The sequence below is a fragment of the Anser brachyrhynchus genome, assembly GCF_964034855.1.
Source record: "Anser brachyrhynchus genome assembly, chromosome: 10".
NCBI lineage: Eukaryota > Metazoa > Chordata > Aves > Anseriformes > Anatidae > Anser > Anser brachyrhynchus.
The window spans coordinates 9,736,275-9,749,398 of record NC_137705.1 but is presented as its reverse complement, the minus strand read 5'-3'; the positions used below and the strand labels follow the sequence as shown (position 1 = coordinate 9,749,398).

The window sequence follows — 13,124 nt, the reverse complement described above, 5'->3', positions numbered from 1 at the left end:
CAGGCTGTGGGGCAGCGACGGGCCCTGTGCCAAAACCATGGGGCAGGGGTAGGCCCCATGGGGCGAGCCGGGGCCCTGCACCGCCGCATGCCGTCCACGCAGGAACGGTGCCACGGCACCCGCCCGTGGGATCGGTGCGGGGGCAGGCCCCACCCCGGGGCGGTCGCCGGCGCCGCGCTAGGACCCGGGTGTCCGGGAGCAGAGCAGGAAGCAGGAGCCGGCGGCGGCGGCGGCGGGGCCCGTGGAGCGGGAGCGGGGCCGACGGGAGCGGGAGGCGTGGGGCCGGGGCCATGGAGCGCCCCGGCCCCGCCACGCGCACCCTGGGGCTGGGGCTGCTGCTGGTGGCGGCGGTGGCGGTGGCGGCGGGTGGGCACGGGACCCCCCGCGACACCCTGGCCTGCTCCCAGGTGGGTTGGCGTCGCGGGCACGCAGGGCCGCAGGGCGTCCCGGCCCCAGCCTCACGCCTGCCTCCCCCTAGGGTCTCGTCTGCCGCCTCCTCGGTAAGTGCCAGCGGCCGCGGCCCCGCCAGCTGAGCCGTGGGGACCCGCGCCCACGGCCACCCTCGTCTCCCGCAGACGCCGACGTGCTGTGCGGGACGGAGCCGACGGGGCCCGGCCCCGGGCTGGCCCTGGTGTGGCTGCGGCTGGAGCCGGCACTGCGCTGCGCGGGGCCGTCTGCCTGCTCGCCCTGCCTGCAGGCACGCCTGCGCCTGGCCATGGAGCCCGGCGCCCCTCGGGATGGGGACGGCGACGGGGACATGTCGCTGAGCACCGCCGCCTCGCCCCCGCACAACGTCACCGGGCTGCTGCTGCTCTCCGGCCACACGTACGCCTCCTCCCGCTGCGTGGCCGTGGAGGTCTGGGCACCGCTGGCCTCCGCGCTGCCCGGCCGCCGCCTGGTACGTAGGGTGCAGGGCCAGGCAGCCCCGGGCACCGCGGTGCGTGGGGATGTGGGCACGGGTGCTGTGGTGTCCCCGCAGCACGGTGGTTTTCCTGCCCAGGGCTCGGTGAGGTTCCGGTGCTTCGAGGCGCCGCTGGGCTCCGAGCTCCACGTGACGGCTTACACCAACGCTCGTGGCCGCCGCTCACTGAGCCAGAAGCAGCGGGTGCCAGGTGAGCTCCCGGCCCTCCCAAGGCATCCCTGTACCCCCCCCAATGCCTGCTGACACCCCTGTCCCCGCAGACTGCTCGTGGCCCGCCGCCCAGGCCACCGTCCCGCAGTGCCAAGGTAGGTGCCGGCGTCTCCGTGCCGGGAGCTGGGGCAGAGGGGGGGGTCCCCAACACCCCCCAGCCGGCCGTGCCCTCGGTGCCGTGCCATCCCCGCGGCTGCTGCGGGGAGGTGTCGGGGTGCCCGGCACGGGGTGCCCTGAGCCTCCCGCTCGCAGTGCCCAGGCTGCAGGTCTCCCTGGGGCCAGAGGCGGTGCTGGTGGAGGTGCAGGCGGCGGCGGTGGGGCTCAACTACACCTTGAGGCTCTACCACAACCACAGCCACGGTGCCGGCGGGTCGGGGCGCACGGTGATGGCGGTGAGTGCGAGCCCCTTCCTGACTCCCCGCGCTCCAACTGCCGCTTCTCCATCCCCGGGAAGCAGCAATCACCCCGCCGCGGGGAGGTTTGCCGTGGGGTGACCCCCATCTCGTCCTGGCTGCAGAGCGGGCCCATGAACTACAGCCTGCCGCTGGAGGAGGTGCTGCCCTGCCTCTGCCTGCAGGTAGGCGCCCTGCTGGGCACCGTGGGGACACAGCGGGAGGTGGCAGGGCTGCCACCAAGGGTTGTGGGCACCGTGTGGCCCGCTCCAGGGACACAATGGAGTTGGCTGGGTCGTGAGGTGACCAGCATGGGCACCCTAAATTGTTTTTCTGCCCTCTGTTCTTCCCTCCAGGTCTGGCTGGAGATCCAGGACCCGCTGCGGGCCACCCTGTGCCCCTTCTCCCACGGTACCCGCACCTGGGGAGGCACAAGCATGGGGGCACTGGGACATGCAGGGGCCGAGGGGCTGCGATGCACTGAGGCCCCCGGGGCATGCACGCAGACCCCTCTCCCTGTGTAGACGCGGCGGCGTGGAAGCGGCTCTGGGCGCAGACCCGGCTGGTGCTGCACGACACGGGGCAGGCTCTTGCCTGCTCCATCTCGGCGCCCTGCGACCTCCCGGCCGAGCTGGTGCCCTGCTGGAGCCCGGCACCCGGCGCGCCGTGCCAAGCCCTGCCGGACCTGCAGCAGCCCGTCACGGGGCAGGTGAGCATCCCCGGGGGGGCCGGGGCACGTGGAGGTGCGCGGGTGGCACTGATGGGGCTGCCCTTCTGCCCGCAGGGACCCCAGGAGTTCCGAGCGCTGCAGCTGCACCCCAACCTCTGCGTGCAGGTAGGACGTGCCCCAAATCACCCCACAGCTGCCCCACAGGCAGCCTCGTTGACCTGCTCTCTCCGGCAGGTGAGGAGCAGCGGGCAGGTCCGGCTGATGCAGTGCCTGCGGGACCGTGAGTACTGCTGCACACAGGGTGGGAGGGCAGAGGTAGTGCCAGGGACTGGATCCGGCCCTGGTGCTGAGCCCCTGCGCCCAGCCACTGTGTCCTGTCCCCAGGAGCGCTGTCCGGCCACGCGGACGACGTCCTGCTGATGGAACCTGGTGGGAACGCGTCGCTCTGCGCCCTGGAGTGGGGCAGCTGCACGCCCCTCGCCAGCTTCACCGCCACGGTAAGCGTCCCCTGGTCCCCAGGGGCAAACTGGTCCCCCTGGTCCCCAGCCGGCAAACCCCTACCCCTCGCAGGGATCCGGCCGCCCGGGGCTGCTGGAGCAGCAGCTGCAAGAGGACGTGGCGTCGGGGCAGTGCGTGCAGGTCGGTACGGGCAGTGGGCGTGCAGCGCCCGGGGGGCATGGACCGGGCGGCGAGTGACGTGTCCTCGTCCCCGCAGCTCTGGCGCCCTGATAACAGCAGCGGGGTCGCGCTGTGGGCTTGTCCCATGCACAAATGTGAGTAAGGGGGAGGGCAGGGGTGCTGGGCGGCGTGCCGGGACCCCTCGGTGGGTGCTGACCCCCCCGCCCCGCAGACCTGCGCACCCGCTGGGCGCTGGCCTGGATGGGGGTGCTGCTGTGCGCCGCCTGCATCCTGCTGCTGCTCCTGCTGAAGAAGGAGGACCTGAAAGGTGAGCGGCGAGCGCGGCGGGGCTGTGCACCCCCCGGGTGCTCGCCCAGCACCCCACCTCACCGCCTCCCCTCCCCGCAGGCTGGCTGAAGTCCCTGAGGGCCGGCTACGGCTCCGAAGGTGAGCAAAAGCCCCCCCGCTCCCCTCCCCCCTTTGGGATTTGGGCACCCCCGTGGGGTTATCACTGAGGTTCTCCCACAGCCCCTCTCCGGGGACGCCGCATGCTCCTGCTGCACGCAGCCGAGCCGGTGGCAGAGCGTGCAGCCTGCGCGCTGTCGGCAGCCCTGCGCCCGCTGGGCATGGCCGTGGTGGCCGCCCCGGGCGGCGGCGGCGGGGCTGCGGCGTGGGGCACGCTGCCGTGGCTGCACGCGCAGCACCGGCGGGCGCTGCGCGCCGGCGACACCATCCTCATCCTGCTCTCCCCGGCGGCCGAGGCGGCGGCGCGACGCTGGGACGCCGCGGCCGTGCCGGGGTCCCCGGGGGCCGCGGGCGCCCCCGACCCCGCGGCGTCCCCGTGCGACGCCTTCGCGGCCGCGCTGTCCTGCGCCGTCCCGGTGCTGGCGGCCGGCGGCGGGCGCTACGTGGTGGCGAGGCTGGAGGCCGCGGTGGCGGCCGTGCCCCCGGTGCTGCGGGCGGCCCCGGCCTTCGCGCTGCCCAGCCAGGCCGGCCGCCTGCTGCGGGCCCTGGCGGGGCGTCGAGGCCCGGGGCTGCGGCCCCTGGAGGCGGAGCTGCGCCGGCGGCTGCGGGGGGCGCTGGGGGAATAAAGCGCGTGGTGCGAAAAGAGGGCGGCGGCCCCTTTAAGGCGCGGCGGGGGTGGGAGGAGCGGGTTGGCGGAGGGAGGAGGGAGGGGGCGGGACGAGCGGCGCGCCGCGGGAGGCTATTGGTTGGAGCGGGGGGGAGCTGAGTCAGCGGGCGCCGCCCACGCCGAGGGGCGGGGCTGGAGGGATGGGGCCGCGGCGGGTGGCGCCGGGCCGCGGGGGGGCCCGGCTGGGGGGGGCGCTGCTGGGGGTCGCGGTGCTCGGGGGGGTCCTGCTGGGGGCCGCGGGCACCGAGCCGCCGCCGGAGCAGCGCCGGGACCGGGACGGGGCCGAGCCCTGCGGGGCCTGCAGGGGCCTCGCCGACAGCTTCAGCAGGGTGCGGACATGGGGGGGGGGGGGGGGGGGACATGGGGGGCGTGGGGGGGGGGGGCACTGCGGGGGGCGTCTGGGGGGGTGGCGGCTGGGGGGGGGCACTTTTGGGGTGCCGACATCTTGGGGGGCGGACGTCTGGGGGGTGGCATTTGGGGGGGGTGGCACTTTTTTGGGGGGTGACACCTTTGGGGGGTGGCAGCTGGGGGGGCGTCTTGGAGGGGGTGACATTTGGGGGGGTGACACTTTTTTGGGGGGGCTGACATCTTGGGGGGGGGCACATTTCAGGGGGCGACAGCTTGGGGGGGGTGACAGGTTGGGGGGGTGACAGCTTTGGGGGGGTGACATCTCTGGGGGGGGGACAGCCCACGCTGGGGGAGCGGGGTGGCACGGGGTGATGACACCCGCAGCGCGGGGGGGCTGGGGGTGACATGGTTTGGGGGTGGGGGGGTGACACGGTCTGGGGGGGGGGGTCAGAGGGGGCCAAGCCCCGGGGTGGCGGAGGGGTGGCACATGGAGGTGACAGCGGTGTCAGCGGTTGCGCACGGGACACTCCCTGGGGAGCAGGGGTTGGGGTGATCCCCACGGGGGGGGGGGCAGCCGCGGGGTCCCACCGGTGCGTCGGCCGCCCCCCCCCCCCGCGTGCCCAGGGGCTGGAGCGGACGGAGCGCGAGGGCTTCGGCGGGGGCAACACGGCCTGGGAGGAGGAGAAGCTGGCCAAGTACAAGCACAGGTGAGCATGGGGCAGGGCCTCCTCGGGGGGCGGGGGGGCACAAGAGAGGGGTTATATGGACCCCCCCACACCCCAAAAATCGTCCCCGCAGTGAGACCCGGCTGCTGGAGGTGCTGGAGAGCGTGTGCCCCCCCTCGGACTTCGCCTGCCACCAGCTGCTGGAGCGCAGCGAGGAGCACGTGGAGCGCTGGTGGTTCCACGAGTGAGTGGGGGGACACGGCTTGGGGGGGGCTTTGGGGGGGGGACATGGGGCCTGAGCGCCGTGTGTCCCCCCCCCGCCAGGCGCCACCAGCACCCCGACTTCTTCCAGTGGCTGTGCATGGACCGCCTGGCGCTGTGCTGCCCCCCCGGCACCTACGGCCCCGACTGCCTGCGTGAGTCACGGGGGGGGGGTGGATTTAGGGAGAAAAGGCGGTGCTGGAAGAGGGGGGGCTCCCTCATTGCGGCCCCCCCCACGCTATCTCCGTCCCCCTGCGTCCCCGCAGCCTGCGCCGGCGGCCGGCAGCAGCCCTGCAGCGGCAACGGGCGCTGCGACGGCGAGGGGACGCGGGGGGGCACCGGCCTCTGCGTCTGCAGCCCGGGCTACGGCGGGCCCTACTGCGCCGAGTGCGGCGACGGCTACTACGAGGCCTCGCGCAACCAGAGCCAGCTGCTGTGTGCCGGTAGGCGCCGCGCCGGCGGGGAGCTGGGCCGCCCCGGTCCCCCCCCCCCGCCCCGGCCCCGCGCCCACCGCCCCGCTGTGCCCCCCGCTCCGGCAGAGTGCTACCGGGCCTGCGGGCGCTGCACGGGGCCGGAGGACTCGAGCTGCCTGCGCTGCAAGAGGGGCTGGGTGCTGCACGAGCACCGCTGCATCGGTGGGTGTGAAGGGGATGGGGGTGGGGGGGGGGGCTCTCTCGGGGGTGGGGGTGTCGGGGGGGGGGGCTCAGCGGGATCGTCGCCTCTCTGTGTCCCGCAGACATCGATGAGTGCGGCACGGAGATGGCGCACTGCAGGGCCAACCAGTTCTGCGTCAACACCGAGGGCTCCTACGAGTGCCGAGGTGGGGCGGTGGTGGGGTGCCCCCCCCCCCCCACATCCCCAGCTCCTCTAGGCTTTGTCCAGCCCGGAGCTGGGCGGCGGTGACCCCATCCCCCCCCCCATCCTTAATTCCTCCCCCCCACCCCACAGACTGCTCCACCGCCTGCATCGGCTGCATGGGCGCGGGGCCGTCGCGCTGCAAGAAGTGCAACAAGGGCTACCGGCGGGACGGAGCCAAGTGCCTGGGTGAGTGACCCCTGCGAGCTGGGGGGGGGGGGGGGAAAGGCCCTGCGCCCCCCCCCTCCCCGCTGCCCGAGCCCTGCCCGCCTCCCCGCAGACGTGGACGAGTGCGCCGGCGCCGAGGAGCCCGTCTGCAGCGGGGTGCAGGAGGTGTGCGAGAACACGGAGGGCGGCTACCGCTGCGTCTGCGCCCAGGGCCACGTGCGCCGGGACGGGCAGTGCGTGGAGGACAAACCCCCCGGTACGGCTGGGAGCCGGGATTTGGGGTGGTGGGGGCACCAAAATGGGGGGAGGGGGGGGCGTCCCGCCGTGCCCTCGCTCACCGGCATCGCCTTCGCAGACGCCCCGGAGAAGGGCTTCTTCGACGACGTGACGGAGGACGAGGTGGTGGTGCTGCAGCAGATGTTTTTCGGGGTGATGATCTGCGCCCTCGCCACGCTGGCCGCCAAGGGCGACATGGTGTTCACCGCCATCTTCATCGGCGCCGTAGCCGCCATGGCCGGCTACTGGCTCTCCGACCGCAGCGACCGCGTCCTCGACGGCTTCATGAAGGGCAGATAGCTCCGGCTCCGTCGGCCGTAAGCGGGGCTGCCGAGGCCGGATCCTGCACGTGGTGGTGCCCTCGGGGCTGCGCCTGCCCTGCATGTGCCCCCCCCCCAGCACCCCCACCGATAGAGTAGGGTCCGTCCCCACCCCGTCCCCTGCAGAACTGGGGTCCGGTCCCGTGGGCGTAGTGCTGCTTGGGGCCTGCCGGGGGGGCACAGCATGCTGCCCCCCACCCCTCGTGTGCTGGAGGGGGGCCCGGTGCTGCGCCACGGGGTGTGAGGGCCCCCCCGCAGCACTGGGGGCTCGCCCAGGCAGTCGGGGAGCCCCCAGCCGCTGGCGCTCTGCCCCCACCCCGTGGCCCTGCTGTGCTGGGGATGGGGACGTGCTGTGGGGAGGGACAGGAGGCAGGGGGGGCCGGGACCCCCCACCTGAGCCGCAGTGCTGGGTCCGTGCAGAGCCCCCGAGCCCCCCTCCCCATGTCCCCAGGGCTGAGCCCGTGTCCCCCCCACCTCCTGTGTCCCCAGGCAGGGTGAGGGCAGCTGGGGGCCCCCGGGGCGGGGGGAGCACCGGTCCCCAGCACCGCAGTGCTCCCAGGGCACCGTGCCGGGGCGGGGGGGCCCTGCTGGATGCATGAACGTGGCCGTTGCATTTGTCCGTGGTTTGTCCGTCAGGGTGTGCCCATCTGTCCGTGTGTCCATATCTCAGGAATAAAGCTCCGCACACCCGGCCCGCCTGCTTGTGGGGGGGGGGCAAGCAGAGAAGGCAACGGGGCGGGGGGGCCGCCTGCTCGGGACATAAACTTTATTTCTCTGTTTTGGCACAAACGGAGCCAGCCGAGGACAGCTCCCGCTTCCCACCGGGTGCGGGATCGGGCCCACGCCGGGCTCATCCCGCTGGGCCCCCGGTGTGGGCTGTGGGGCGGGGGGGAGGACAGGACACGGCTCTGCCCGGCCCCGCGCCCCCTCCCAGAGCAGCATCTCAGAGCTCGATGGTGTCGCTGGAGAGGCTGCGGGCGTCCACCTGCTTGCTGAGCGCCAGGAAACTGCGCCGGGCCTCGCGCTCCGAGTCGGGGGGCTGGGGGAGAGCGGGGGGCTCCTGGTGGGCCAGCAGCTGGGCCCGGCTGGGCGCCTCCTCCAGGGGCAGGCTGTCGGGCGAGGACAGCCCGTGGCGCCAGGGGTTCCAGCTGATCTTCAGCGAGGAGCTCTCCAGCGAGCTGGCGGAGGCCGCGGACTCCCCGCGAGGCCCTGGCAGCTCGGTCAGCGAGGTGCAGCGGGCCAGCCCGGGGGGCTCGGCGGCGGCGTGCAGCGAGGCGCCGGAGCCGCGCCGAGGCCGCCCGAAGAGCCCCTCGCGCAGGAGGTGCCGGCGGCACAGCGCCTGGTCGATGCTGCGCCGGAGGTCGATGGGCGACGGCGGGCGGAAGGCCAGGTCCCCCAGGGAGGCCGAGGAGCCCCGCTCGCGGGCGGCCACCGCCGCGTTGGGGCATTTGGGGCTGAGCCCCGTTGCCCCCCCCGCCGTGGCCGCCCGGGCCTCGTTGCTGTCCTTCAGCGCCCGCAGCGGCAGCTGCTCGGCCGGGTTGCGGATGAGGCTCTTGGAGATGTCGCCGGTGGGCGCCCGCTCGGCGCGGTCGTAGCAGTTGTTGGGGTACTCGGGGGCCTGGGCCTTGCGCCCGGCGCAGAAATACCGCACCGCCTTGGCCCAGCACGAGTGCCCGGCGGCGTCGCCGTGCCGGCCGCCCCACAGGGGCTCGGCGGCGCCCGCCAGCAAGGCCAACCCGGCGCCCAGCTCCCCGGCCCGCATCCAGCACTGCGCCGCCCAGCAGGGCCAGCCGCAGCGCCCGGGGGGCCCCAGGCCGCCGCGCAGCCACAGGGCGCTGTACACCTGCAGCCCGCAGCAGGGCAGCCCCAGCGCCCCCGCCGCCAGCAGCGCCCGTGCCCCTCGCCGTAACCCCGGCCCCTCGCGGCGGGGGGCCCGCAGCGCCCGCCAGCCCCCCCGTAACCCCCCCAGCAGCAGCAGCAGCGCCCCGGCCGCGCAGCCCAGCCCGTGCAGCGCCAGCCCGGCGGCCAGGCCCAAGCGCGGCCACAGCAGGTCGGCGGCAGCCGGCGCCCCGCTCTGCAGGGCGGCCGCGGCCCCCAGCGCCGGCAGCCCCCCCAGGGGGCTGGGCAGCAGCCGGAGCTGTGCCAGGCGCTGCAGGCGGCGCAGCAGCAGGGCGAAGGCCGCCAGCAGCAGCGGGAAGGGGGCCGTGCAGAGCAGCAGCAGGGCGCGGGGCGGCAGGCGGCCTCGCGCCCCGTAGGGGTCCGCCAGCAGCAGGGTGGCCCGCAGGAGGCTGGCGGCCAGCAGCAGCCCCTGGGCGCCCAGCAGCAGGGGCAGGTGGGGTGGGCGCAGCGCCGCGGCCGCCCCCAGCCCCGCCAGGCAGCCCAGCCCCAGCAGCAGGCAGAGCGCGGCCACCGCGTAGGCGTGGGCGGCCCAGGCCAGGCGCAGCGGGCGGCGCAGCTCGGCCCAGCTCAGCGCCGTCGTGTTGGAGCCCCCGTCGGCGCACGAGGACCCCGGGCAGGCGCTGGCGCCCGGTGACGGGTGGCTGGGCTCCGGTTCTGGCTCCGGCTCCGGTGCCGGGGGACGCCACGGGGCGCGCTGCGTCGTCACCCAGACCACTCCCCGCCGCCACGTGGCCGAGGGGGACGCGGTGGTGCTGGCGGCGGGGGGCTGCGTCCCCAAGGTGTCTGCAGGAGGGGAGGAAGCGGTTTGTCAGCGGGGTGCCCCTCACACGTGGGCCATGGTCACGTCCCTGACGCCCCCAGGGAAGCCCCAGCCCTGCCAGCTCTCAGCATTAATCCCTGCGGGCAGTAGATTAGGGCCATCGCCGGGCACAATCCTGATTGAAGGTGGCACCGCGTCCCAGCCGGGTGGCCCAAGATAGCTGCTGGCCCCCCCAAACCCCAGCCCCAGGCTGGGACAGGGCTCACCCGCATCCCCGCCTCACCTGAGCGCCTGGTCCCGGGGGGTGTCCCTGCCACGGGATGGGTTGTCGGCTGTGGGGCAGGCACGGTGGCATTTGGGATGCTCCCGGGACCCACGGCGCCCCGGACCCGCTGCGGGGAGCCCACGTCCTGCTCGGGGAGCAGCCCTGCGAGGGAGGGGAGAGCTGGCACCCGCGGGGGCTCGGTCACCACAAGGGGGGTCCCCGCGTTGTGCCAGCTCCTACCTGCATAGGGAGTGCCCGGGGGGGCCGTGCTGGAGACGGGCAGCGGTGTGGGGCTGGTGCCGAGGGCAGCCCCCGGGGTGGGCTGGGGTCCCTGCAGCCCCGTTGGCCTGGCGGACGCCGTGTCCCCGGTGGTGGCGTTGCTGAGCGGGGCCCTGCGTGTGCTCCTCTGGTGGGCAGGCAGCGCCCAGGTCCACGTCTCAGCCCTGCCCTCCTGGACCACGTCGGGCACCAGCCCCCAGGACGGGGCCCCCCGGCCCCCCGGCTCCGCCAGCAGCAGTGGGACAGAGCTGGGCAGAGCCGGGGAGGGGCTGGGGGGGCTCCCTGCATCCCCTCGCCTGCCTGTCGGCTGCACGGAGCCAGGGCTGGTGTGGGGACCCTGTGCTGGCCCCGTGCCCACGGGCTGGGGGACAGGGGCAGTGCTGGGGGGGCCCCGCAGCTCCTGCACTTCCCCAGCGGAGCCCGGGGCCGCTGGCTGTCCCCGTGTGTGCGCCTCTGTTGTCCCCGTCCTGGTCCCCCCTGACGGCTCGGGGGTCAGGGCGATGGTGGACACGGTCGGCCGGGGGCCAGGGGTCCTGGCTGCCATGGTGGCACTGTGCCCGGATGGGGACGTTCCCTGCCCGGCCCAGGGTGGCCCCGGGGAGCCTGGCCCCGTGTCCGTGGGCACCTTGGGGGCCGGTGTCCCCGGTGCAGAGCCATGGGGCAGCCGTGTCCCCCCCCAGGGGCTGTCCTGGCCTTCGGCCTCCCCTCCTCGCCAGGCGATGAAGGGCTCCTCCACCACGGCCGGGGCTGCGCTGCCTGCCAGGCTCATCCCTGTCCCCCGGGGTGCCCCGGTGACAGCCCCCAGCTGTGGCAGCGGGGACCAGCGCACGGGGCTGCCGCCCCCCCAGTGCTCGCTGTCGGGGGCCCCGGCACCGCTCAGCTCTCCCGAGGCGTCCCAGGCAGGGGATGGGACCGGCTGCTGGTGTGCCCAGGACAGGGCATGCAGGGGGACCCTGCCCCGTGGGGGGGTCCCGTCCGACAGCAGCTCCACCGACAGCGTCTCCCGGGCCCCGGCGGGGACCCCGGTGGCCAGGAGCAGCCCCCAGGTGACGAGCCACGCTGCAGCCATGGTGAGCCCTTCACCCTGGGGGAACAGGGGGCTCGGTGAGCTGGGACCCGTGGCGGACGGCGAGAGGCCACCGGTGCCAGGCCCAGGTGCAGGCACCCAGCACCACGGCGCGTGCAGCACCGCACCCGGCACGATGGGGGGGACCCACACGCAGCCCCCCCCCCGTGCCCAGCAGAGCCTGGGCCCCACGGCGACCCCGCTGCCTGGGGATGGGGCCGGACCCCCCCCACCATTCCCGGGGCCCTGTTCCCAGCTGTCCCCCCCCCAGCAGGCCCCATCCCCGGTGACCCCCATTCCCCATCTTCCCGTTCCCAGCGTCCCCGCTGCCGGCGGTCCTCGGTGCTTGCGCCGCCCGCCCCCAGCATCCCCGGTGGCCCTGTGCCCGGTGTGCCCGGTGCGCCCGGTGTGCCCGGTGCCGGCGGCCCCGCTCGGGCGCGCTCCGTTCACCTTGGCGCGTCCCCGGCTGCCTCCCTCCGGGGATGCCCGGCCCGGCCCGGCGCGCCCCCGCCACACGGCTCAGCCCGGCCCGGGGCCGCCCGGTGCGGCGGGGCGGGACCAAACCGGCACCGGCGCGGCCGCCGCATCCCGGGGAATCCGGAGCGCGCCGGGCCGGCCCCGCTGCCCGGTGCTCGGTGCTCGGTGCCCGGTTCCCGGGCCGCGGTGCGGGTCAGCCCCCTCCCGCCGCCCGCCGCAGCCCGGGAGGCCCCGGTGCCGGTACCGGCAGCGGCCCGCCGCAGCCCCCCCGCTGACCTGCCGGTGCCGGTGCCGGTGCCGGTGCCGGTGCCGGTGCCGGTGCCGGTGCGGGCCGGGCTCTGCGGCGGAGCGGGCGGCGGCGGCGGCCGGTCACGCGCCGCTCCGAGCCGCGGGCACCCGCGCCGGGAGCCCGCCCGGCACCGGGAGGGGCGGCGGCGCGGCGGCGCGGGGCGGCACGGCACGGCTCGGCACGGCACGGCTCGGCTCGGCACGGCTCGGCACGGCACGGGGGCACGAGTCCCGGGGAGGTCCCCCTGGAGCATCACCTCCTTAGGGCGCCCGGGTCCCCAGCACCGTGGGGCCAGGCTGTGGGCACCGTGACCCCAAAAGGCGCGCGGGTGGCGCTGACACCCCCTGCCCCTCACCTGCTGAGGGGCCCTGCCAAGGCGGGTGATTAGCTAATTAGCTAATTGGAGAGCTGCGGGCCCTGCCAGGGCCTCGGCCAGCACCTTGGCACGGCCGCAGCGCGGCGAAGTGGCAGCGGCTCAGGGCTCTGCGCCACACCGCGATGTGCCCTCGGCAAGCCCGGCACCGCGGGGACGCAGCGCACCCCAGGTCCCCTGGCACACACCCGTGCCCATGTGCCCCCGGCCCCAGTCCCTGCCGCAGCCCAACCAGGGGCACCGCGCTCGTGCTGGGCTTGCCATGGGTGCACGGGGCATTTTGGGGCCCTCATCCCCCTCCCTGCAGCACCGGGGCTGCAGCAGCCCGCTGAGCGCAGGGCTGGGGAATTTGGGCAATGCTGGCACGCCTGGCCCCACAAAGGCAGCAGGGCGGGCGGCTAATCCGAGGATTAGTGCTGGGGAGGCCGCACGGGGGGAGCCGGGCAGCAGCAGGGCCCCGGGGGTGGCCGGCCTCACCCCACAGACGGGGTGGCCGTGGGGCCAGGCGTGGGCGGTGGCGGCGGGGCCAGCTGTGCCCCACATATCTCAGCCACTGCAGCGCGGGGAAAGCAACCACATCCCCGTCCCCCTGTGCCGTCAGCGGTTTCCTCCTCTGCCAAGTGACTCAGTGCAGGTGGGCCGACGGGAGCCATCGCCGCACCGCAGCAGCTGCCTCTCCGCCTGCACGGCCGAGGGAGCAGAGCGAGGGACACCGCCTGCCCTCTTTATGTCCCGCGCCACCTGGGCGTCACCGGCTTTTCCCCGCTTTTGGGCAGCCCTTCTCCAGGGCTGCCCCCCAAGTAAGCAGGATGAAAACGCGGGGTGTATCGGGAGAAAGCAGCCCCTTCTGCCTGCCCCCAGCAGCACGGAGCCCCAGTT

At 75.3% G+C, this 13,124-nt stretch overlaps 3 protein-coding genes across 7 annotated transcripts; 2 read left to right on the top strand and 1 right to left on the bottom strand.

Annotated features, from left to right (window-relative positions):
• Window positions 1-290: 290 nt before the first annotated feature.
• Window positions 291-3,923, top strand: IL17RC (interleukin 17 receptor C; the record flags this gene model as incomplete). Its single annotated transcript, XM_080606941.1, has 17 exons — window positions 291-407; window positions 479-500; window positions 576-898; window positions 1,001-1,112; window positions 1,183-1,227; window positions 1,385-1,524; window positions 1,650-1,709; window positions 1,881-1,935; window positions 2,049-2,233; window positions 2,309-2,359; window positions 2,429-2,474; window positions 2,579-2,691; window positions 2,765-2,833; window positions 2,910-2,967; window positions 3,045-3,140; window positions 3,221-3,259; window positions 3,341-3,923. The coding sequence occupies 17 exons, from the start codon at window positions 291-293 to the stop codon at window positions 3,901-3,903; spliced, it is 2,094 nt and encodes a 697-aa protein (XP_080463067.1). The 3' UTR covers window positions 3,904-3,923.
• A 146-nt stretch (window positions 3,924-4,069) lies between these two features.
• Window positions 4,070-7,527, top strand: CRELD1 (cysteine rich with EGF like domains 1). Of its 2 annotated transcripts, XM_080606943.1 has the most exons (10): window positions 4,070-4,273; window positions 4,917-4,999; window positions 5,091-5,201; window positions 5,282-5,373; window positions 5,485-5,661; window positions 5,758-5,853; window positions 5,955-6,038; window positions 6,167-6,262; window positions 6,354-6,497; window positions 6,597-7,527. In XM_080606943.1, exons 1-10 carry the CDS (start codon window positions 4,085-4,087, stop codon window positions 6,815-6,817), a joined length of 1,293 nt encoding a protein of 430 aa, XP_080463069.1. In that variant the 5' UTR covers window positions 4,070-4,084; the 3' UTR covers window positions 6,818-7,527. The 2 variants fall into 2 exon arrangements, with proteins under 2 accessions (XP_080463069.1, XP_080463068.1); XM_080606942.1 differs by lacking the exon at window positions 4,070-4,273 and having other exon boundaries at window positions 4,683-4,999.
• Window positions 7,528-7,583: 56 nt separating this feature from the next.
• PRRT3 (proline rich transmembrane protein 3) lies at window positions 7,584-12,020 on the bottom strand. 4 transcript variants are annotated; one of them, XM_080606896.1, is made up of 3 exons: window positions 11,860-12,020; window positions 9,780-11,124; window positions 7,584-9,519 (listed from the first exon to the last, which is right to left on the bottom strand). In XM_080606896.1, the coding sequence occupies exons 2-3, from the start codon at window positions 11,107-11,109 to the stop codon at window positions 7,781-7,783; spliced, it is 3,069 nt and encodes a 1,022-aa protein (XP_080463022.1). In that variant the 5' UTR covers window positions 11,110-11,124; window positions 11,860-12,020; the 3' UTR covers window positions 7,584-7,780. The 4 variants fall into 4 exon arrangements, with proteins under 4 accessions (XP_080463022.1, XP_080463023.1, XP_080463021.1 ...); XM_080606897.1 differs by lacking the exon at window positions 11,860-12,020 and adding an exon at window positions 11,557-11,648; XM_080606895.1 differs by lacking the exon at window positions 11,860-12,020 and having other exon boundaries at window positions 9,780-9,923; window positions 10,002-11,532.
• Between the last annotated feature and the right edge of the window lie 1,104 nt (window positions 12,021-13,124).